The sequence below is a fragment of the Eurytemora carolleeae genome, unplaced genomic scaffold, assembly GCF_000591075.1.
Source record: "Eurytemora carolleeae unplaced genomic scaffold, Eaff_2.0 scaffold851, whole genome shotgun sequence".
Classification (NCBI taxonomy): Eukaryota; Metazoa; Arthropoda; class Copepoda; order Calanoida; family Temoridae; genus Eurytemora; species Eurytemora carolleeae.
The window spans coordinates 96,755-119,400 of record NW_019396745.1 but is presented as its reverse complement, the minus strand read 5'-3'; the positions used below and the strand labels follow the sequence as shown (position 1 = coordinate 119,400).

The 22,646-nt window shown below is 31.0% G+C and overlaps 1 protein-coding gene across 1 annotated transcript; it reads left to right on the top strand.

Moving 5' to 3' along the window:
• The first annotated feature begins 687 nt into the window (after window positions 1-687).
• LOC111708102 (bone morphogenetic protein receptor type-1B) lies at window positions 688-12,163 on the top strand. The gene is made up of 8 exons (XM_023481366.1): window positions 688-1,070; window positions 5,312-5,889; window positions 6,291-6,374; window positions 7,036-7,089; window positions 9,699-10,063; window positions 10,489-10,636; window positions 11,501-11,628; window positions 11,937-12,163. The coding sequence occupies exons 2-8, from the start codon at window positions 5,314-5,316 to the stop codon at window positions 12,100-12,102; spliced, it is 1,521 nt and encodes a 506-aa protein (XP_023337134.1). The 5' UTR covers window positions 688-1,070; window positions 5,312-5,313; the 3' UTR covers window positions 12,103-12,163.
• The last annotated feature ends 10,483 nt before the right edge of the window (window positions 12,164-22,646 follow it).

Here is a 22,646-nt window from a genome sequence, read left to right as displayed (position 1 = left end):
GGAAATGATTTGCTAGTTCATAAAGATCGTATAATCAGATCTATAGATATCTAGCAGATCCATTCCTTGCTAGTCAGTTAGATATTAGTTAGCCAGACTGAAACTCCGTGGACAAGGTGCGCGAAGCAGCCTAAATTCCTTCATTTGCGAACATATCACAGGTCTCAAAGGAAAAAAGAAAGCAACACATTCCAAGAATGAATAAAATGTGAAGAAGTATGCACAGGAAGCAAATCATTTTACATGGAAGACTATTACAGATATTCTTAATATTGAACTATATTAGAAAGGAGGAAAATGCAGAAAACATTCATAACATATTTTACAGATTATTTTGAATTTCAAGTTTATTCATGAACTAAACTCTAGACTTTATATATTCTGCTTTTACAAAATTTTCAAATAACAGAGAGAATGTTGTGAAGAATTGAAAACAAATTACAAAATTTTAGAATAAAATTTGTAAACGCTCTGAATGCTGATTGTAAAATAAGGTTTCTGGGAATAAATGAATGAAGGAAGAATATGGAAAAAAGGATAAAGAATAAATGAATGAATGAAGGAAGAATATGAAGAATGAATGAATAAAGGAAGAATATTAAGATTGAAGAAAGAATATGAAGAATGAATGAATAAAGGAAGTCGACACCCCCACAATACATCCATTTTAACACATTAGTGTAGTTTACGCTTCAGGGTTAGAAGGAAAACTAGTAGTTGTGGAAAGATAAGAAACCTTCATAAAACGACAAAATATGTATTGTAAAAAGTTTTCAAAATATTTTAATTTCCTTTTCCTCCAAAGCCCCATAAGATAGTAAACTAAATGGGTTTCTCTGTAGACCCTGAGTGTAACTGAGCTCGTCAGTTAACATAGGCTGTTCAGTTCTGTAGTACCGCACCCACTCAGATACTTTGAAATTTCGAGGATTTTACTCAAAACATTTCCCAGATTTTGGTGAATATTTCTCGACAACTCGATTGGAAAGTATTGTGAATTCAAACTTAAAAATGATTTTCCGAGTGACAAACTTTGGTTCCCAACAAGTTTACTAATCTATTAAAAACAGGTAAAAATTAAAAAAGATATGGAAATTGTGAAATTTGGTGAAAAGATTGCAATTAAATCATAATTAAATATCAGTTTTAAGCTTTTCTTTCAAAAAATAAAAATGCTGATACATAAACTTTGAGATTTAGAACATTTTTATTCTAATTCAAATCTCTATTTATCTACAGAATGTTTGTAAATTGTTATTATATTACATTAGATACATTGTTGTACATTAAATTAGAAACATATAGTAAACAGCATATTAAAGTTGGGTAAGAAGCACCCTGGATGCCTCTATAACAAGCATCTACTGTGTTATTATAGCTGATTCTTATTCCCAAGAAATATAGCAGAAAGTAAAAAGTAAAATTTTGAACGAATTATTTAAATTAATTCATAGAAATATTGGAAACACAGAGAAAAGGGAAAATATTCAGTTTTTTGCTCGATTGACATGCATGCAATTATCTGTAATTATTTCGTCTTATGCTAGTCACGAATAATATTGAATTCTACCCCCCCCCCCCCAATCCTTTATAATATTTAAGACGTTTCATAACCTTTTTTACGGGGAGGGGGGAGGGGGGCTTTTTTAAAGATAAAATTCTAAGTTTTGAAATAAAGAAGATTCAGAAAATCACATCGAAGGATGTATTAAGATATATATTCTTAAGCGCAAAAGTTAAGAATGCGGGAAAAGTATGTGTATAAAGAAAAAATGTATTAATTTTCTTAAGCTTTTTTTCCATTAGAAGCAAATATAAAACAATGAGAACTATTGAATTTAAACTAATTATACCAAATGAAATGTTTAATTTTCTATATTAAATATACAGAATTGATTGTTTTGTAACTAGAAGTACCCGGTTTGGACAGAATTCCTCTATTCTCATTTTTCTCTTTTTTTTTGTCTCCATATAAGTTTATCCTTTTAAATATTGATACTTCATTTCAATGCAATTCATTCATTCATAATGTTCTGAATTCATTAATTATTTTTAATTCATCATTTCTTCATTCTTTCATTCATTCATTTATCCCAATCCCTTTTTTTATTTGCATTCATCCCTTTAATTCATTCTCAAACATCCTTTTATTCATTTTCAAACATTCTTTTATTAATTTCTATTCATTTGCATTCATCCTTTTATTCATTTTCAAACATCCTTTTATTCATTTTCAGACATCCTTTTATTCATTTCCATTCATTTGCATTCATCCTTTTATTCATTTCGATTCATTTGCATTCATATTTTTATTCATTTGCATTCATACTTTTATTCATTTGCATTCATCCTTTTATTCATTTGCATTCATTCTTTTAATCATCCTCATCCATCTTTTTATTCATTTGCATTCATCCTTTCATTCTCATTCGTCCTTACATTTGCATTCATTCTCCCATTCGCATTCATCCTTTAATTTACATTCATCCTTAAATTTACATTCATCCTTAAATTTACATTCACCCTTTCAATTTTATTCATCCTTTAATTTACATTTATCCTTAAATTTTCATTCATCCTTTCATTTGCATTCATCCTTTCATTTTCATTCATCCTTTCATTTTCATTCATCCTTTCATTTTCATTCATCCTTTCATCTTCATTCATCCTTTCATTTTCATTCATCCTTTCATTTGCATTCATCCTTTCATTTACATTCATCCTTTCATTTGCATTCATCCTTTCATTTTCATTCCTCCTTTCATTTGCATTCATTCTTTCATTTGCATTCATCCTTTCATTTGCATTCATCCTTTCATTTACATTCATCCTTTCATTTGCATTCATTCTTTCATTTGCATTCATCCTTTCATTTTCATACATTCATAATTTTTAATTCCTTGATACTTTCATCCTTTTACATTAATTGATTCATTCATCCTGCTTCATGTAGAAAATAATGAATGGAGAGAAAGCTAGTGAGAAGAAGGATGAATCCTTGTATGTATATTGTATATTGTATATTGTATATGTCTAGGCCTTTACAGGTCTAATAAACCGCAATTTTAAAAAAAATACATTTAATCTTTTTTTTGTAAAAATTGTGGTGAATTTATTTGTTTAAAAAATATTTGATGAAGAATATATTTTTTTAAGGTGTACAAGAACCACTCCTACGCTAGGCAGTTAAATATATTCAATTTATGAATGAAATCTCTAGTCTCTCCCTATCCTATATCTTCATAATGGCCGGGCCCAGGAATAATCCAGTTTTTAACGGCAAGAAGGGGGGCGGGGGGGGGGGGCAGACTAAAAAAAAACGCTTTTTATACAGCTTTTACCAGTAAAAATGAAGTAAAAGTCGTCTTTTTAAAGACTCTTTATATAACTTAACAAATACCAGTTACACCAAGTTACTGTTACATCCATAAAATCACTTCTCTTGTGCGTCAGCTTAATTTGAAAAGAACTAGTTCAACCTACTCAACTTAGTTCAACTACTTCTCAATATTTATTTAATTTGGTTCTTCAACATTTTTAGAACTTTATGTAAAATCAAAAGTTAAAACATTAAGGGTTACACGTTCATTCCTCATTTTCCTTAGATATCGAATATTGCTTCACTTATCACCATTAGAAGGGCAAATTTAAATCTAAAATTATGTTGGGGGGGGGGGGGTGGTGAATGTTAATGGGGATGTAAAATATATTAAATATTCATAATAACGAGGCAGTTGAGCGTATAGCCGAGGATTTGAACTCCAATTAACATTCTCCTCTCTAAACCCGCGGTTCTTGTAAAAATCCGGTAATCAGAGCTGAGATTATCTAACCCTGGGCACATTTCACCTTTTTGTTGTTGAAAATTAACTTGTTTTTTTTATTATTATTTAAACAGTTTAAGTGTGGACATGAATTATTTAAACAGTGTAATGTACTTTATTAAATCAGTGTTAGAATTAAGGAAAATGAGTGCGGTTCTCTTTAAGATTTATAAATTCTAAGGTGTTGGTGGAACGTGGGTTAAATAAGAGAATGTCACAGAAATTATGAAACCTCTGAATTTAGAATTCAGATTTCCCCGGTTCTGGAAATAATAAAAAAATGTTTATTCAGTGGAATATGAGCTTGGATATTCTCATCCTTGGAATAGAATTAGATTTTATCAAAATAAAAATAACTTGAATTCTTTTCTTGCAAATACTCAACAAAATTCAGTCATACTCACATATTTTTCTATTTCAGATTTATTTTTATTCCTTTATAACTCACAGAGAAATAACATAACTTCTTCAAAATAAAAGATAATTACGTAAAATAAGCATTGTTTAAAATATATAACTTTTCAAGATTTATCTTTTTGTAAAAACAATTCTAAATCTTTTTAATAATAATCTAATTTTGTTTTGGCCTAAAGTATGTTTTGACTCTGAAAGGGTTCAACATATTAATAATGTTACAATTTCGCAGTTTTTTCAATACTCCTTTATCTGTAGGATCATTACCCCCTTGCCCCCTGCATTTAATATTATACAAACCATCCCAAGCACAGCTTATGTCTGAGGGCTAAAGTTTATGACATAATATTTCACCAGGCTAATAATTATAATTTAAATTTTCCGCCGTCTTGTGTTCCACAACGGACTAGGTAGAGAGCGCAAAAACAGATTTAGAATTTACAAAACATTTCTTGGTAAACTCAGGATTTACAAGCAATCATACACGATCTTAGTTTTATATTACTAAATTAATGGAAAACCCTAATAAACAGGATGGTTTTTAATTCCACTCCACCGGGATTTAATTTATAAACGAATTTGTTGAGCGTGCCAGTGCGCCGGATTGCGTGTTTCGTCCAATTACCACGGTTACCGCCCTATACTGCAGTATAACGTGTTATTACCCCAGTAAACCCTTGTATTACAAGCCCAGATCTACAATTTTAGGATAATAGGGGGGGGGGGGGGTAACAAGATCTTTAACTATATTACAATGTGACAATGTGACACCTTCGAGCCTCACTCAAACTTTTCTGTTTATAAATGAATCAATCCAATACTGGTTTCAAGAAAATGTGTTATTCATAAAAAAAGGTTTTATTTCGCTTTAACTTATTTTGATCTTTCAGCATAGGTTTCATTATCTCAGTAAAAACTTATTTTTTTTTGCCGGATGCAAATATTTTCCATTGTATCTGTGTTCTAAACAATTTTTGTTTTAAAATTTAGTGGTTTAAATTTTTTGTTTTAATACCACCAATTCATTAAAATATTTTAAACGTTTAATAAATTAAAACTTTTTTTTGATTCAGGTATGCTGTGTTACTGCCAAGGTATATGTCCTGATGGGGCTAGAAATGGGACCTGCGTGGCTCCCCCTGGAGCCGGATGCTTCGCCTCCGCCGAAGAAGTTTACGACTCCGAGACGGACACTCTTGTCGCAGAACGAACCTACGGTTGTCTGCCACCAGAGGAGCGTGGACTCATGATGTGTCGAGGAAACCTGTCCCCTCATGCAACCCCACTGTCGATAGAATGCTGCAAATCCGGGGACTTTTGTAATCGCCAACTTTACCCGATGTACGAGCGTAAGGACGACTATGAAGAATATGAGGATACAGGAGGAACAGGAGGTATTAATCCTGCTGTATTCCACCTTGTTCTTCTCTGTACTGTCACTGTATGTGTTGTATCTCTTGTATTCTTCGTAACCTGTCTTTATCTGAAATATAAACGACGGGAGATTGACCGGCAGCGGTATATTTACAGGCAGGCGCATCAGTCAGATGCAGGGCTGGGTCCAGGGGGGTCATTAAAGGAACTCTTGGAACAATCCAGTGGAACAGGAGCAGGGCTTCCCTTGCTGGTTCAGAGAACAATTGCTAAACAGGTAGAAAACTGCACACATTTCAACTAACAACTTATGAATTAGAAAAAAGTAGTTGACCTAGATACGGCTGATTTTTTCCCCTTTTTTTCTAATTCTCATTGGTTCAAACACAAGTCTGTCATATTTTCTGAGCTCCAATTGATGCCGGGGGCGGGGGTGGTTTGTTCAAAAGTTGCGAATCCAATATCCGACTCAAATTAAACCACATTCATAATTTTTCATCTAATCAAAAATGTCTCTAAAACTTGTTGATTTGTGTTTTTAATTCCAAAATTTAGGATGTTATGTTTTTGGGTTATCCGGAATTTAAACTATTTAAATGATCTAAATAAATTTAATTGATTTGAAAGATCTAAATAAGTTGATTTGATTTGAAAGATCTAAGTATAAACTGTTTTCAGGTTCAAATGGTTGAAAAAATTGGGCATGGTAGATATGGAGAGGTTTGGTTAGCTACATGGAGAGGGGAACGGGTAGCAGTTAAGGTAAAAAAATGTCAAAAAAAATTAAAATTTTTTTAGAAATTTTCTTTAATATTCTTCTTAAAATTATAATGATTTTTTTTTTAATTTCTGGTTTGTAAAAAATCTTGCTGTAATTGGAAATAATCATTTAAGACAATAAAAGAACAAACATGCCATAAAATTACTTGTTCTACTGTTATTTTGACACGATATGTTAAAAAGTTTTTTGACTTAAATTTTCTCTGTTCGTATACTAAAGCTTGGGGATAAATATAATTTCGATTAAAGAAAAAATGTCTGATAAAAAACTATGTAGCACTGCGAACCAAAATAATAGTTATTTTTTCCTCTGTTCATAATTGAGTAATGCATGTATGTGTGTGAATGTATGTATACAATTTATACTTATTATTCTTCTCATTAGCGCAATATTTCTGTCAATGTAAATTATTTTCAGATTTTCTCTTGAATACTGTTTTCAACATATGTCACTGCAATTAGTTATTTATGTGGTGAAATATCTTTATATTAGCTGCTTAAGTTCCCGGCGTTGCCCGAAGAATAAAAAAATCGAAGTTTGAAAAACATATACATACATATCTACATATAAAAATATATATGAGCGAAGAGCTTTAGGAAATAAATATAGCTTTCCTGCAGTAACGATGTAAATTTGTTTAAGGTTTTTTATACAACAGAAGAGGCTTCTTGGTTCAGAGAGACAGAAATATATCAGGTATTAAAACGAAAAATCTAAAATAATTTTAATGTAACGATTTTTGTATTTTACTTGTACACTCCTATATCCCAAGTCCATTAGCGCCTGATCCAATCAGGGTTCAGTCATGTGTTTGTTGTCTTTTCTGAACCAATAAAAATAGTATAGCGGTAACATTTATCTATCTCATTATCCAATCAGAGTTATGAAACCTTCAATCGGCGCTATCAGTAAATGGAAATATTTACTTCTACTGAAAATATAGTGATGTAAAAGAAGCCAGAAACATATATCGTTTCGTCCGTGATAATTATAATAAATTGTGTTATTAGGAAATTCTTCTTTACTAATTCTAACCCTATATAAATATACTACAAGCACAGTACATTAAACATAATCTAATCTTTACTAAAGGAAAAAAGAAAGATAAGGAAGTGCAAACAGTTTAATTTTAGTATTGTTGTATAACAACTTGACCAGATTCATTTAAGATAAAGGCAACAATGCAAAAGAAAGCAGGATTCCCAACGAAACCTTCTGCTAAATAGAATTCAAATTTTCAAAGAACAAGAAAGGACAAAATGAAATAGCGGTAGAATTTTTGCATATTTTTACAAGTCTTAAAACGGTTGAAAAGATATTTTCTCTTTCTTTCATTCGTATTTTTCTTGAGTAAAGTTGGGTTCTCTATCTTCGAGTAAAGTAGGGTTCTGTAACATAATGAGTAGATTAGGGTTCTATAACATCGAAGAGTAAAGTAGGGTTCTGTAACATAATGTGTATATTGGGGTTCTATAACATCGAAGAGTAAAGTAGGGTTCTGTAACATAATGTGTAGATTGGGGTTCTATAACATCGAAGAGTAAAGTAGGGTTCTGTAACATAATGTGTAGATTAGGGTTCTATAATATCTAAGAGTAAAGTAGGGTTCTGTAACATAATGAGTAAATTAGGGTTCTATTATATCTAAGCATAAAGTAAGGATGTGTAACATCTTAGAATAAAGTAGGGTTTTGTAACATCTATAAGTAGTGTAGGGTTCTGTAACATCTTTGAGTAGCTTGGTTCTGTAACATGTAAGAGTAAAATAGGGTTCTGTAACATAAGGAGTGAAGTAGGGTTCTGTAACATAATATATAATGAGTAGAGTATATCATCCAAGAGTAAAGTAGGGTTCTGTAGTATCTAAAAATAAAGTAAGTTTTGAAATATCTACGAGTAAAGTAGGGTGCTGTAGCATCTAAGAGTATTTAGGGCTCTATAACATCTAAGAGTAGATCATCTAAGAGTAAAATAGGGTTCTGTATCATCTAAGAGTAAATTAGGATTCTGTAACATCTAAGAGTATGCCATCTCAGAGAAGAAAATCTAAGAGTATGTCATCTCAGAGAAGATCATCTACGAGTAAAATAGGGTTCTGTAGCATCTAAGATTAAAGCAGTGTTTTGTAACATCATGAGTAAAGTAGGGTTTCTTAGCATCTGAGAGTAAAGTAGGATTCTGCCACACCTAAGAGTATAGTAGGGTTCTGTAACATCTAAGAGTAGAGAAGGGTTCTGTAACATCTATGAGTATAGTAGGGTTCTGTAACATCTAAGAGTATAGTAGGGTTCTGTAACATATAAGAGTAGAGTAGGGTTCTGTAACATTTAAGAGTAGAGTAGGGTTCTGTAACATCTAAGAGTAGAGAAGGGTTCTGTAACATCTAAGAGTAGAGAAGGGTTCTGTATCATCTAAGAGTATTGTAGGGTTCTGTAACATCTAAAAGTAGAGAAGGGTGCTGTAACATTTATGAGTATAGTAGGGTTCTGTAACATCTAAGAGTAGAGAAGGGCTCTGTAACATCTAAGAGTAGAGTAGGGTTCTGTAACATCTAAGAGTATAGTAGGGTTCTGTAACATCTAAGAGTAGAGAAGGTTTCTGTAACATCTAAGAGTAGAGTAGGGTTCTGTAACAACTAAGAGTATAGTAGGGTTCTGTAGCATCTAAGAGTTGAGAAGGGTTCTGTAACATTTTATCAGGTATCTAAGAGTAGGGGTTAAAATGGAACTAAGATAAAAGGTTTAAAAGTTTTTCTCTGGATCCAATTTCTCCCGTAATCTGCACCAGTAGTAAACAAAGTTGAAAGGACGCCTAACAATGCAGAAATAAAAGAACAAAAAGAAAAAATCCTTTCTTTTAGAAAATCTTTCCATTAAGTTCCAATATCTTTAATTCTTATTCTTTTAGTTATCTCATGCATTAGTCTAATATTGTTTATCTAATATTGTTCATACTAAAGACCCTGATTTTTTAATTCTTATATCTTTGCAACCCAAGACCGTAGACCTTAGATATTTCAAACTTTGAAGTCTTTTAGATTAAATATTCTAAGTTATCAGTATAATTTTTTTTTTAAATTGGGGGCAAATGTGTTAGTGGAATTTGAAAATGTTTTTTTTTAATTGGGGGCATCTTTTCCCTAATTGGAGGCAAATGTGTTAGTGGAAATTAAAAAGAAAATTAATTGGGGGCATTTTTTTTACTATAAAAAGGTTCACACCATCAGGCTGGAATGATATAGTGATTCGAAAATTTGAATTTGCGGCAGTAAAATTGCCCTCTTTTTTATTATTTAACTATTTCAGACGGTGTTGATGCGCCACAACAATATCCTTGGTTTTATAGCAGCAGATATCAAGGGTTCAGGGGGTTGGACCCAACTTCTCCTGGTTACAGATTATCACGAGCTAGGATCTCTTCACGACTACTTGAACAGGAACACCTTGGACACCGAGCAGGCCGCCATCCTTTCACATTCCATAGCTTGCGGTCTTTCTCATCTTCATACAGAGATATTTGGCAGTAAAGGGAAACCTGCTATAGCCCACCGGGATATTAAATCTAGAAATATATTGGTGAAAAACGATGGAACGGCGGCCATTGCCGATTTTGGGTTGGCCGTGAGATATACTGGGGAAACTGGGCAGGTGGATATTCAGCCGAATAATAGGTAAATATTGACATATTAATCATAAATAACAATTGTGCTAATCCAATCTGTTAGATCTAAATAAACACGCGCAACAAATTATTGATTTTAAAATCCCTTCAAATGTGAAACCCAGAACCTGAAATTTAAAAGAGTATTGTTGAATCAAACTCTCGAGATTCCTTTATGGGGTCCTGGTATTTGTGTAGATTTTGATTTAAGAGATTCGAAAAAAATGGAGAATATGTAGAAACTAAATAAAATGATATTTCATAACACAAATATTGATTATCACAAAACTGCCTAACCCCATTAGTGAAACCTGGGTTATAAAATTGGTTTTCATAACGATACCCTGTCTTTTGTCACATCTTGCAAATTTTAAGATTCTTTTTTAAAAAGACATTTTTAAGAGATTTTATTAATTTTTTATATATTTTTTCCAGAGTCGGTACAAGAAGGTACATGGCTCCAGAGCTTCTCTCGGAGACCCTGGAACCCTCGTCCTTTGAATCGTATAAATCCGCGGATATTTACTCCTTCTCCTTGGTCCTCTGGGAGATAGGCAGGAGAACAAGAACATCAGATAAGAAGGTATTTATTTACTATAATATCAGTGAGCCGGATCCGGGATCCGTAATGTACAAAATTGTGTACGAATTTGGTTTATAAATATTTCTTTAATTTTGCCATTTTCTTTTACAAAAATGAAAAATTAAGTTTTGACACAAACTCGATTTTTTTTATGTTTAAAAATTTATATTAAATAATCCAAGCTTGACATATTAAATGCGTCATAATTTCTAGTAAACATTTTAGCTTTGGTGCAAATCTATATGTCATCGTACATTTAAAAATAACAATTATAAATTTTCGCATTTCTATTGGTAGATTTTCAAAATAATTTTCAAAGGTCAAAAATTTTCCTCGGCAGTTTTTTTAAATCTTTCCCTGGGATGATATGTGAGTTGAACCAAACAACAGGATTTAAGAAACATAATCTACAAGTTTCTAGCCAAACCAAACAACTAGATTTAAGAAACCTAATCTACAAGTTTCTAGCCAAACCAAACAACTAGATTTAAGAAACCTAATCTACAAGTTTCTAGCCAAACCAAACAACTAGATTTAAGAAACCTAATCTACAAGTTTCTAGCCAAACCAAACAGCGAGTATCTTACAACTTAATTACTAAATAAATTGCAAAACTTTCTTGCATCAGCTTTAATTTCTTTTCTCCAACTACTCTCTACAAATAATATCTTATCTTTATTTCCGCCATTAATTTAAAAAGTTCTTTACTTTATTTGATTCCATATTTGATATACCGCGCCTGCGGTCTATTATTTTGTTTTAAAATATGTTTTAATGTTTAAAGAATGTAAATTAGAATCTACAAAGGGAAATTAAAATGAATTGTTTCTAAAATGAAAGTATAAAAAATATGAATGTATTTAGGATGAGGTGGAAAGTTATGAACCTCCATATTTTTGCTGTGTACCCCCTGACCCCTCGACACTAGAAATGTACAATGCTGTTTGTGTAAAGAAGATTCGCCCACACATTCCTGACAGATGGGCTAAAAGGTAAAAGAGCATTTTTTTTCATCAATATTCTCTTCATCTAGAATATATTTCGATCTCAATTTTTTCATATAATTCGAACCCAGAGATCGGAACTTGTTATCGGTAATCCGTTCAGAAAACTCTATTCCTTTAATCCGGCAGATTAAACCAAAGAGAGGTTTGACTGCTGAAAAAAATGTTTCCGAAGCTCAGGTTTTTTTTTTGATTGCGCTTTGGAATAAAAAGTTCCGACCAATGCTTTTAAAATCAAATCCCTTTTTTCTTCAACTGTTAGGATTTTTATATTAATTTTATATTTTTCTGTTTAGTGAGAGTATGACGTATATCTCCAGATTAGTAAAGGAAGGCTGGACGGAGAACCCTGCAGCCCGGCCTACTGCTCTCAGATATAAGAAGAATCTCAGCAAACTTATTCCTGCCCCGCCCTCCCCTGTCCTGCCCCCTCGCTCTGGTTCACCAGTCAGAATAGTTTAATCATCGAACCAGGGTCCTTCTTTTTAATGCTTTAAAAGAATTTGTTTGAAATCATTCTGAAGTATATTTTTGAATTTCACAAAAACACCAAATGCAAAGTTAACGGAGAAATTTCTAATAACAATGTTCTTTTTTTCTAGCTTTTTTTTGGAGAAAATGTCTAATATTTAGATTTTTTTGTGTATAAGTAGTACGTACACTGTTAAATCTGTAATGAGGTCAACAATTTTGTGATGTAAATCTTGGGGAAAACCATTGATATCCATTCATCATCCTGTGACCTAAGCTACGGATTAATTTAAGTTGTTATACTGAATATCGAGATTAAGCGATGTACATTAGCGTCACTATGCACAAGTATTCACACCTGAAAATATAGTGAAGAAAAAATCTAATATAATGGGAAAAAGACGAATCAGTTATTAGAAAAAATTATTACTCTTGTTTTGATTCGTTGTTAAATTAAGGATATACTTCAGAATCAATCTACAAGTTCTTTAAATGTAAAAATACTCACAACATGTGTTTAACAATGCCATAAAAGTGATATTTAGTTGTACAACTTTACTGTCTGTAAAATTGCATTTATGATTAAGTTGTACGTTTTTGTACAACAGTGAGCTTTATATTTCTCTAGCCCTGTTGTATTATTTAGCTCTTTTACCCCTGTTCCCACTATTAAAAAAATATGAAAAACTAGTTCACAAAATTTAAATTATTTGCATTAATAATCATTTCTTGTTTTCATTAAACTTGAAAAGTTTAAAGAATCTCAAAAATATGTTTTATTATTTCAGTTTCTAATCCAGTCCCTTTTAGGGTATTTTAATATTATATTATGTTTTGTTACTTTTTAATATTTAGCCATTGAATGATACCATTTGCACACAGCATTATATAAACTTTGATGATATTTAATAAAATGTAAATTTAATTTCGGACTTTTCTCAAGGAGGTAATCGGACTTACATGTTTAAATTGCCATGCTATCCATGACTAACCAAATTATCCAATATCTATATTGTTTACAAATTAGCCACATTATCCATTTTGTTAACAAACTACAGTGAAACCCTTAATAACGAATACATCGGAACAATTTATAAAATGTCGTCTTGACTTCATACTATAATTCGTAAATTTCAGTATTTGCGAAAATAAATAAATAACCATGAATATGCGGGAACAGTTTTAAAGAGTTCCATATAATCATTTAATTAAACTAAATATCTGCAACATTCCATTATCAGAAAGTGAAGAATACGACATTTGATGAATTCTTTCGATGTATTCGTTATTAAGGGTTTCACTGTAGCTAAACTATCCATATTGTTAACAAACTAACTATACTATCCATATTGTTAACAAACTAACTATACTATCCATACTGTTAACAAACTAACTAAACTATCCATATTGTTAACAAACTAACTAAACTATCCAAACTAACTAAATTATCCATATTGCTTACAAACTATAACTAAACCATCCATTGTTAACAAACTAACTAAACTATCCATATTGTTAACAAACTAACTAAACTATCCATATTGTTAACAAACTATACTATCCATATTGCTTACAAACTAACTAAATTATCCATATTGCTTACAAACTATAACTAAACCATCCATATTGTTAACAAACTAACTAAACTATCAACATTGTTTACAACTAACTAAACTATCAATTTTGTTCACAAACTAACTAAACTATCCATATTGTTAACAAACTAAATAGACTATCAACATTGCTTACAACTAACTAAACTGTCAAAATTGCTTACAAACTACCCAAATTATCCATGTTTACAAACTAACCTAACTATCCATGTTGTTTACAAACTAAATAACCTTTCCATATTGTTTACAAACTAACTAAAACTATCCAAACTAAATAAACCATCAACATTGCTAACAAACTAACTAAACTATCAATATCGTTTACAAACTAACTTAAACTATTCATATGGTTAACAAACTAACTAAACTATCAACATTGCTTAAAAATAACTAAACTATCCATATTGTTAACAAACTAACTAAACTATCAACATTGCTAACAAACTAACTAAACTATCAATAACGTTTATAAACTAACTAAACTAAACATATTGTTAACAAACCAACTAAACTATCAATATTGTTTACAACTAACTAGACTATCAATTTCGTTTACAAACTAACTAAGATATCCATATTGTTTACAAACTAACTAAACTGTCAACATTGCTTACAAACTACCAAAATTATCCATGTTGTATACAACTAACCTAACTATCCAAATTGTTTAACAAATTAACCATATTATCCATATTGTTAACAAACTAACTATATTATTCTTACAGTTAAAAATCTGTACTTCTTAGTTATGAACTATCTATTTTTAGCAAACTAACCAAAATTGTTTACAAACTATCCTCTTTTTAGTAAACTAACCAACATTGTTTACAAACTATCCTCTTTTTAGTAAACTAACCAACATTGTTTACAAACTATCCTCTTTTTAGCAAACTAACCAAAATTGTTTACAAACTATCCACGTTTTAGCAAACTAACCAACATTGTTTACAAACTTTCCTCTTTTTAGCAAACTAACCAAAATTGTTTACAAACTATCCTCTTTTTAGCAAACTAACCAAAATTGTTTACAAACTATCCACGTTTTAGCAAACTAACCAACATTGTTTACAAACTTTCCTCTTTTTAGTAAACTAACCAACATTGTTTACAAACTTTCCTCTTTTTAGTAAACTAACCAACATTGTTTACAAACTATCCTCTTTTTAGCAAACTAACCAACATTGTTTACAAACTATCCTATTTTTAGCAAACACATCAAACCCTCCATTTTATTTACAAACTATTCATGTTAATATAAATTAATCAAGCTATCAACATTGTTTACAAACTAACAATAATATTTGCCGTTTATAGTTAGTAAAGCCACTATACTGATTGCAGAAACAGATATTGTTTCTTTATTGGAAATAATTCATCTAGCTGTGGTTTCTAATGGGTTAATATTGGTATTTTCTATTCCCTAGAAATGATGAATGGTAAGGTTTCGTGTTTCAGGAACCTCAGTGTGTATTATTAATACTAGATTTTCTTCAGTATAATGACAAATACGAGGCTAGATATATTTATTTTTATACTTATTTCCCTGTTAATTATGTTAGCTTATTTATAGGAATAATTTTATTAAGAAGGTTCTTATGAAAATAAGAATAGAAAGACAATTTTTAAAATGTTTTAGACATTTTTCGTTTTGAAGCACTACTTCACAGTGAACTAAAGGTTCTGAGATATTCTGTTATTCAGTTGGTTTCGAGGTATTGAATTGTTCAGATGGTTTCGAGGTATCCCATTATTCTGATGGATTCGGGATATCCAATTATTCAGATGGTTCCGAGATATCCTATTATTCAGTTGGTTTCGAGATATCCAATTACTCAGTTGGTTCCTAAATATCCTTTTATTCAGTTGGTTTCAAGGTATCCAATTATTCAGATCGTTTCTAGATATCCAAATATTCTGATGGTTTCGAGGTATCCAATTATTCAGTTGGTTTCGAGATATCCAATTATTCTGATGGTTTAGAGATATACAATTATTCAATTTTTTTCGAGATAAACAATTATTCAGTTGGTTCCGAGATATCCTATTATTCAGATGGTTTCAAGGTATCAAATTATTTAGTTGGTTTCGAGATTTCCAATTATTCAAATGGTTCCGAGGTTTCCAATTATTGAGATGGTTTCGGGTTATCCAATTATTAAGCTGGTTTCGAAATATCCAATTATTCTGATGGTTTCGAGATATCCTGTTATTCAGATGGTTTCTAGATATCCAAATATTCACATGGTTTCGAAATATCCAATTATTTAGATGGTTTCTAGATATCCTATTGTTCAGATGGTTTCAAGATATCCAAATATTCAGATGGTTTCGAGGTATTCAATTATTCCGATGGTTTTTTAAAACTAGAAACTTTCAAGGAATCATTTCATCAATATGTTTTTATGTATTTGAAAATGTTCCAGTTTACATATAAATGTGAGACCTTAATGTCAAATTTTGAATAAGTTCAACGATTTAAAGGTTTAAAGGGTTTCTGCTCTGAATATTGTCTTCTAATGATATGTTAAATGACTTGGCAATGAAAGGGAGAATATCACATCTGCAGGAAACATAAAGGTAAGCATCAAGAATGAATAAATTCTCTACAATAGCCTCTGAATTCTAGTTCAATTTAATGTTAACCTTGTATATGATTTCAAAGCAATATGTTTAATTTGATCCACATTAAGTAAAATATAAATGATTTGAATTGGTATTTTCGGAAAATCACACCTTTACCTAAGCAGTGCTGTTTGAGAGATAACAATTAATTCTTTTCAAAGCAAAACTGACAATTTTCAAAATTTGGACAAGTGCGTCACTTGAAATTCACCAATATTTCTTTTAAGTAACTTTATTCTTATAGCACCCCCCCCCCCCTCCTGATTTGGTTGGTTAGTATAAATCGTCTTCTCGACTCGACTTATATTCTATATAAAATACTTAATCCAATAAGATCTGAACTTAATGCTCAAGAAAACATGGGAATTAATTAAAATTCTCAAAGTTTCAACTTCATCGTTCATTTTCCATCAGTCAGATTTTTATTTCAGAATTAATGCATTTAAGCCTTCAGTTCAGACTAATTAAGAGATTCAACGGTTATACTAGAAGTAGGGAAGCCCTGTCGATTAACATCTTGAAATGATGCTGAAAACAAACAAAAAATTTTTTTTTACCGATGGGCTTCCTAGAGTATATTTTGAAAAAGATTTTCCACACAATTATTTAATTTTTAATTAATTTATTATTTGAATTACTTGGTGTACGATTGTGCAAATGGTGGGAGAATTTCATATAATTGTAATGTTGTGCTGTACTATACACAGAATGGTACTGTATACAGAACTGTACTGTATACAGAACTGTACTTTATACAGTACTGTACTGTATACAGAAATGTACTGTATACAAAACTGTACTTATTCAAAACTGTACTGTATACAGAACTCCATTGTATACAGAACTGTACTGTATACAGAACTCCACTGTATACAGAACTGTACTGTTTACAGAACTGTACTGTACACAGAACTGTACTTTATACAGAACTGTACTGTTTACAGAACTGTACTGTACAAAAAACTGTACTGTATACAGAACTGTCCTACATACAAATCTGTATCATATACAAAACTGTACTTTATTCAGAACTGTACTGTATTCTGAACATAATGTTTACTAAACTGTAGTGTATACAACACTGTATACAACACTGTACACTGTATAAACTGAACTGTATTCAGAATTGTACTGTATCCTAAACTGTACTAGATATCATGTATACTGTATACTGTATACTGTACTAGATATCATGTATACTGTATCCTAAACTGTACTAGATATCATGTATACTGTATCCCAAACTGTACTAGAAATCATGTATACTGTATACTGTAAAACTGTACTAGATATCATGTATACTGTATACTGTAAAACAGTACTAGATATCATGTATACTTTATACCGTAAAACTGTACTAGATATCATGTATACTGTATCCTAAACTGTACTAGATATCATGTATACTGTATACTGTAAAACTGTACTAGATATCATGTATACTGTATACTGTATAACTGTACTAGATATCATGTATACTGTATCCTAAACTGTACTAGAAATCATGTATACTGTATACTGTAAAACTGTACTAGATATCATGTATACTGTTTACTGTAAAACAGTACTAGATATCATGTATACTTTATACCGTAAAACTGTACTAGATATCATGTATACTGTATACTGTATACTGTAAAACAGTACTAGATATCATGTATACTGTATACTGTAAACTGTAAAACTGTACTAGATATCATGTATACTGTAAACTGTAAAACTGTACTAGATATTATTTATACTGTAAACTGTATACTGTAGTAGATATCATGTATACTGTATGCTGTAAAACTGTACTAGATATCATGTATACTGTTTACTGTAAAACTGTACTAGATATCATGTATACTGTAAACTGTAAAACTGTACTAGATATCATGCATACTGTAAACTGTAAAACTGTACTAGATATCATGTATACTGTATGCTGTATACTTTATACTGTATGCTGTATACTGTATACTGTATACTGTACTAGATATCATGTATACTGTTTACTGTAAAACTGTACTAGATATCATGTATACTGTATACTGTATACTGTAATAGATATCATGTATACTGTAAACTGTAAAACTGTACTAGATATCATGTATACTGTACTAGATATCATGTATACTGTATGCTGTATACTGTATACTGTATACTGTACTAGATATCATGTATACTGTATGCTGTAAAACTGTATACTGTAAAACTGTACTAGATATCATGTATACTGTATACTGTAAAACTAAACTTTGAATTTTTAATTTTCTTAAATCTGATATAATTGTGTTTACCCTGTTTTTTCAACCCACAGAACCGTGATGGATTGACGTTGATTTGAAGTTTTTTTTACAAAAATATCTAAATATAATCAAGCCGTCAACTCCGTCATCTTGAGTTTAACTCATGGTTCATCATAAAATTCTTGGATCTGCGAGGTGAGAGTAGATTACTAATATTAAGATGAAAATCTGCAATTTTAGCTCTGCATCTTTTTTCCCTGATGTTTTTGGTTTAAAGTAATAAAAAACTACAGTTTTCTTCCAGGCATAATTTTTATTAAAGTTAAATCATTTTGTTTTATAATTATAGATTATTCCCGATTGGGCCAGCAATTGTATGTTAAAAGCTTTTGGATACAACTTTTTGTAGTTCTGTGCATCCAAAAACTTAGGGTCATGCAAGGCCTCACACAAAATTTGGACCCGATCAGTTAAGGTGTTTTGAGTTTGACGTTTATCGGATACAAACAGAGAAACAGAGAGACAAGCAAAGTATTATCTATACATATATATATTCGGCTTGTTCATCTGTGCCCAATAAACGTCAAAACGGCTGAATCGATCGGGCCCACATTTTTTGTGGCAACTTACACCTCTCAGGAAGGTTTTTAGAAAAATCCGCAAAAAAATGGTTGCTTGAAAAGCAAAATTTAAATGCTTAAATTGTTGCTTCTAGAAACCCAATTCTCGGAAGAGGTCATACTATATATATATAGGATAATTGAACTTACTGATGGAAGAAATTGGTTTACTTGAGATGTCTATTTACGTATTCAGAGTAGACATGTTACTTACTTTTTATCCAAAAAGGATTTCTACAGTTAAACCCTTTTTGGGCATAAAGCACTTAATATCTTTAACTTTTTATAACTGAATCAGAATAGATGAAACATAAACTGAATCGTGGAACTTGTAAAAATATGGAATAGGAAGACGACCGTTAAGCTGGTTTTAAATAGTCTAGTAAACATGAAACACTTGTTGAGTGAGAATCACTTCTTCAGGATGATGGATAGCATTTATTCTACATTAAAGTTGCAACATCCCTTTTGTATACTGTATTAGAATATTCCGGTTTAAGTTTGTAAACAAGGCAACCGCCAAAAAGTCCTTGGAAAAAAGTTTCCGGTAAAAAAGTCCTAAAATTTCACACTTAAAAAAGTCCTGTGGAAAAAAGTCCTTCAATTAAAATGTCCGGAAATAAAGTCCTACCAATTCGAGACTTTATTTTCAAGGACTTTTTTTCTGGCTCCATTATGATTTTATACAAAAAAAGTCCTCGGAAAACAAGTGAAAATGCATGATTCACAATGGAAAAAAGTCCTGGTTCAATTTTCAAAAAAGAAATATAAAATATATTCATTACATATGTATATATTTATCACGAGTTTAGTTAGTATTGTCTTTTTCATATTACTTAAGAATATAGAACTAGCCCTGTATATGATGTACATGGTGCACTTGTACGGGGGATTTTATACACAACTTTTTAGAACTTTTTTTCCGCAGACTTAAATTACTGAGTTCAAATTTCCCGAGACTTAGGACTTTTTTTCTAGGTTTTTCTTTTCCTCGGATTTCTTTTCTTCAGGACTTTTTTCCTTGAGATCTTATTTCCTGAGACTTTATTGGCAGCCCCCATACTATTTTAGGAAAAAAGTCCCAGGAATCCAAAACACAGGACTTTATTTCAAGTGACATTTTTCCAAGGACTTTTTTCCCAAAGTTTTTATTTTCCAGGTTTTTTTCCCTGTACTTTCTAACATAGATTTGTAAACAAGGAGCTATACTCCTATTCTTCAAGTTAACCACAAACCACCTTTATGTTCATAGTAAAATTAGTTGTATCGGAACTTTGTAGAATCTAGGAGTTTTACGCTCTCAACAACACTATAATTGAACAGTTGACCCATTTCACTTCACAGGCTGACCTTCAAGTGAATATTTTGGATTATATCGTCTTCGAAGTCCACAGTTTTATGACTCCCTCTGTAAATGAAACTAAAGTATGTAGAAAATGCAATTAAGCAAATATAATAAATCCCCCCCCCCTCTTCAGTTCTGGAGGATACTTGAAACAATTGAATAAATTGGCTTAACAAGGTCCTGTCCATCAGAATTAAGAATGATTATTTTAGATTTTTAGTCTCGCCTCACCGCTAAAAAAGTTTTTGTTTTATTTTCATGAATTTTTTCTTCTTGAAATAAGTAAAATATTTTTGAGAAATATCATTTTTGTGGAATATGAAAAAATTGACCTTTTTTATAACATTACTCATAACCCAAATTGGCCTCGAAATGTAATTTTTTAATCCCTATATCTATAGAACCTGTAATGACTAATGGTGAAAACTTTTGATATATTTGATCTAAACGAATTGAGAGTTTGAAATACAAAAGATCTACGACATCGATAAAGAGATTAATTAATAACAATTTGCTGTAAAAGCTCAGTTTTTATGCTAAACTTTAAATTTATTGAATATTTTATATATAACCTTTCATGAGTAAGGTGAATTATAACAGTTTGTCACAGTATCAAGCATAGAAAATGAGATTTTTCTGGCAGATTTTTTTCTTTTTTAGAGGTAAAAATTTTTAACGGTCAAGATTTGGTGTAAATGGCGTCAATACTCTAAGAAGATTTTTTTCCGGGATATACATTTGTATATAAGAAGCAAAGGGGTGGCAAGATCTTTTTTCCAAGCTTTAGAGAAAATGGAACATTCATTTATATCAAACAAAAAACAACAAAATATGGCAACATGATTAATGGACCGTTCCATTAAGTAAATCCCATGTTGATTGTTGAATTGCAATATTCGATGTTGATCACTTGCTTAAGCTATAAGAATAAAGCTAGATTAGAAAAAAATACGAAACTTAAAGAATAACAGTTTTTAAAACAATTTACCGTCTTTACTGGGCAAAACTTTTCGTTTCGTTAACGGTTTGTTTCAACCGTTTTTAAAATAAAAATCTCATGTAGCCGTTACTTTTTGAGAGTAATTAAGTACAAATTTCGATTTTTTAACGGTATTTTCCATTTATTTAAAGTTACCGTTGGATAAAGGTATTTTCCATTTTGTTTTTTAAGTTATCGTTAGTTAACGATCTCAATTTTCTTAACGGTGTTAACGTAAAATTCAAACAACCTTTAACGGTACGGTTATTACAGAATTAACGGCGTTAACATTAAATCAGATAAAAAATTGTGTTTTTTTACAAGTTTTAAACAGAAGAAAAACGAAATTCACCGTTTTAAACAAATCCGTTTCATTTTCGTTTTCAACTGTTAATTGGGATTAATTTAATGGGAAGGAGGGGGAATATTACAGGGTGAAGGGGGGGAATGAGAGGGGGGATGCGAGAGGAGGAGAAGATTTGAATGTTGAGAAAGTTTGAGGAAATGAAGTTAAAAAGTTTTAGTTTTAAAATTGGTATAATGGATGAACTCCGGCCATATCATGTGCTAATGTTTGCATAATTTATTGCAGAAATTTTGCCGAATGCAGATTTTTTACGACTTTTGTTTGTTTTCCCTCGCAGTTAGGATTCCTTCAACCCAATCTGTCAATCAATCAAGTCTTGGATTTCTAGTTCTTGGGAAATCCTGCTGCAGGGTTTCTGACAAACAACAGTTAGCAACTTAGCGCAACTTTGCAGGGTTTCTGACGAAATATTAGAAACACTTAAATTCAGGAATGGATAATGGGAGACATGAATGTTTTTATTTATTAGAGGGAAAACCTCAAGAAAACATCATCTTGCAGTTCTAAGATTGAAAACCTATGCTTTGAACACTGTGCAGTCACTACACCACCCTTCTTGTCCTTACTCGTTGACGATGGAAATATTGTAAATACACTTTCCAAAATAAAACTGACCTCTTTTAGAAAAAAAATTTAACTATGTTGTTCTGATAAAATTAGAAAAATGACCATTGACCAAGTTGAAATCTATTCCAATAAAGATCTGTGCGACTTGCGTAATGTGAAGTTCAGTATATTGCAATCTTTATTGAGTTGTT

Bases quoted from the DNA above. Each gene is read 5' to 3' on its own strand.
- LOC111708102 (XM_023481366.1), top strand. From the start codon at position 5,314: ATGCTGTGTTACTGCCAAGGTATATGTCCTGATGGGGCTAGAAATGGG. The intron at 5,890-6,290 runs GTAGAAAACTGC...AACTGTTTTCAG, and splicing joins AGAGAACAATTGCTAAACAG to GTTCAAATGGTTGAAAAAAT. The intron at 11,629-11,936 runs GTAAAAGAGCAT...TTTTCTGTTTAG, and splicing joins CCTGACAGATGGGCTAAAAG to TGAGAGTATGACGTATATCT.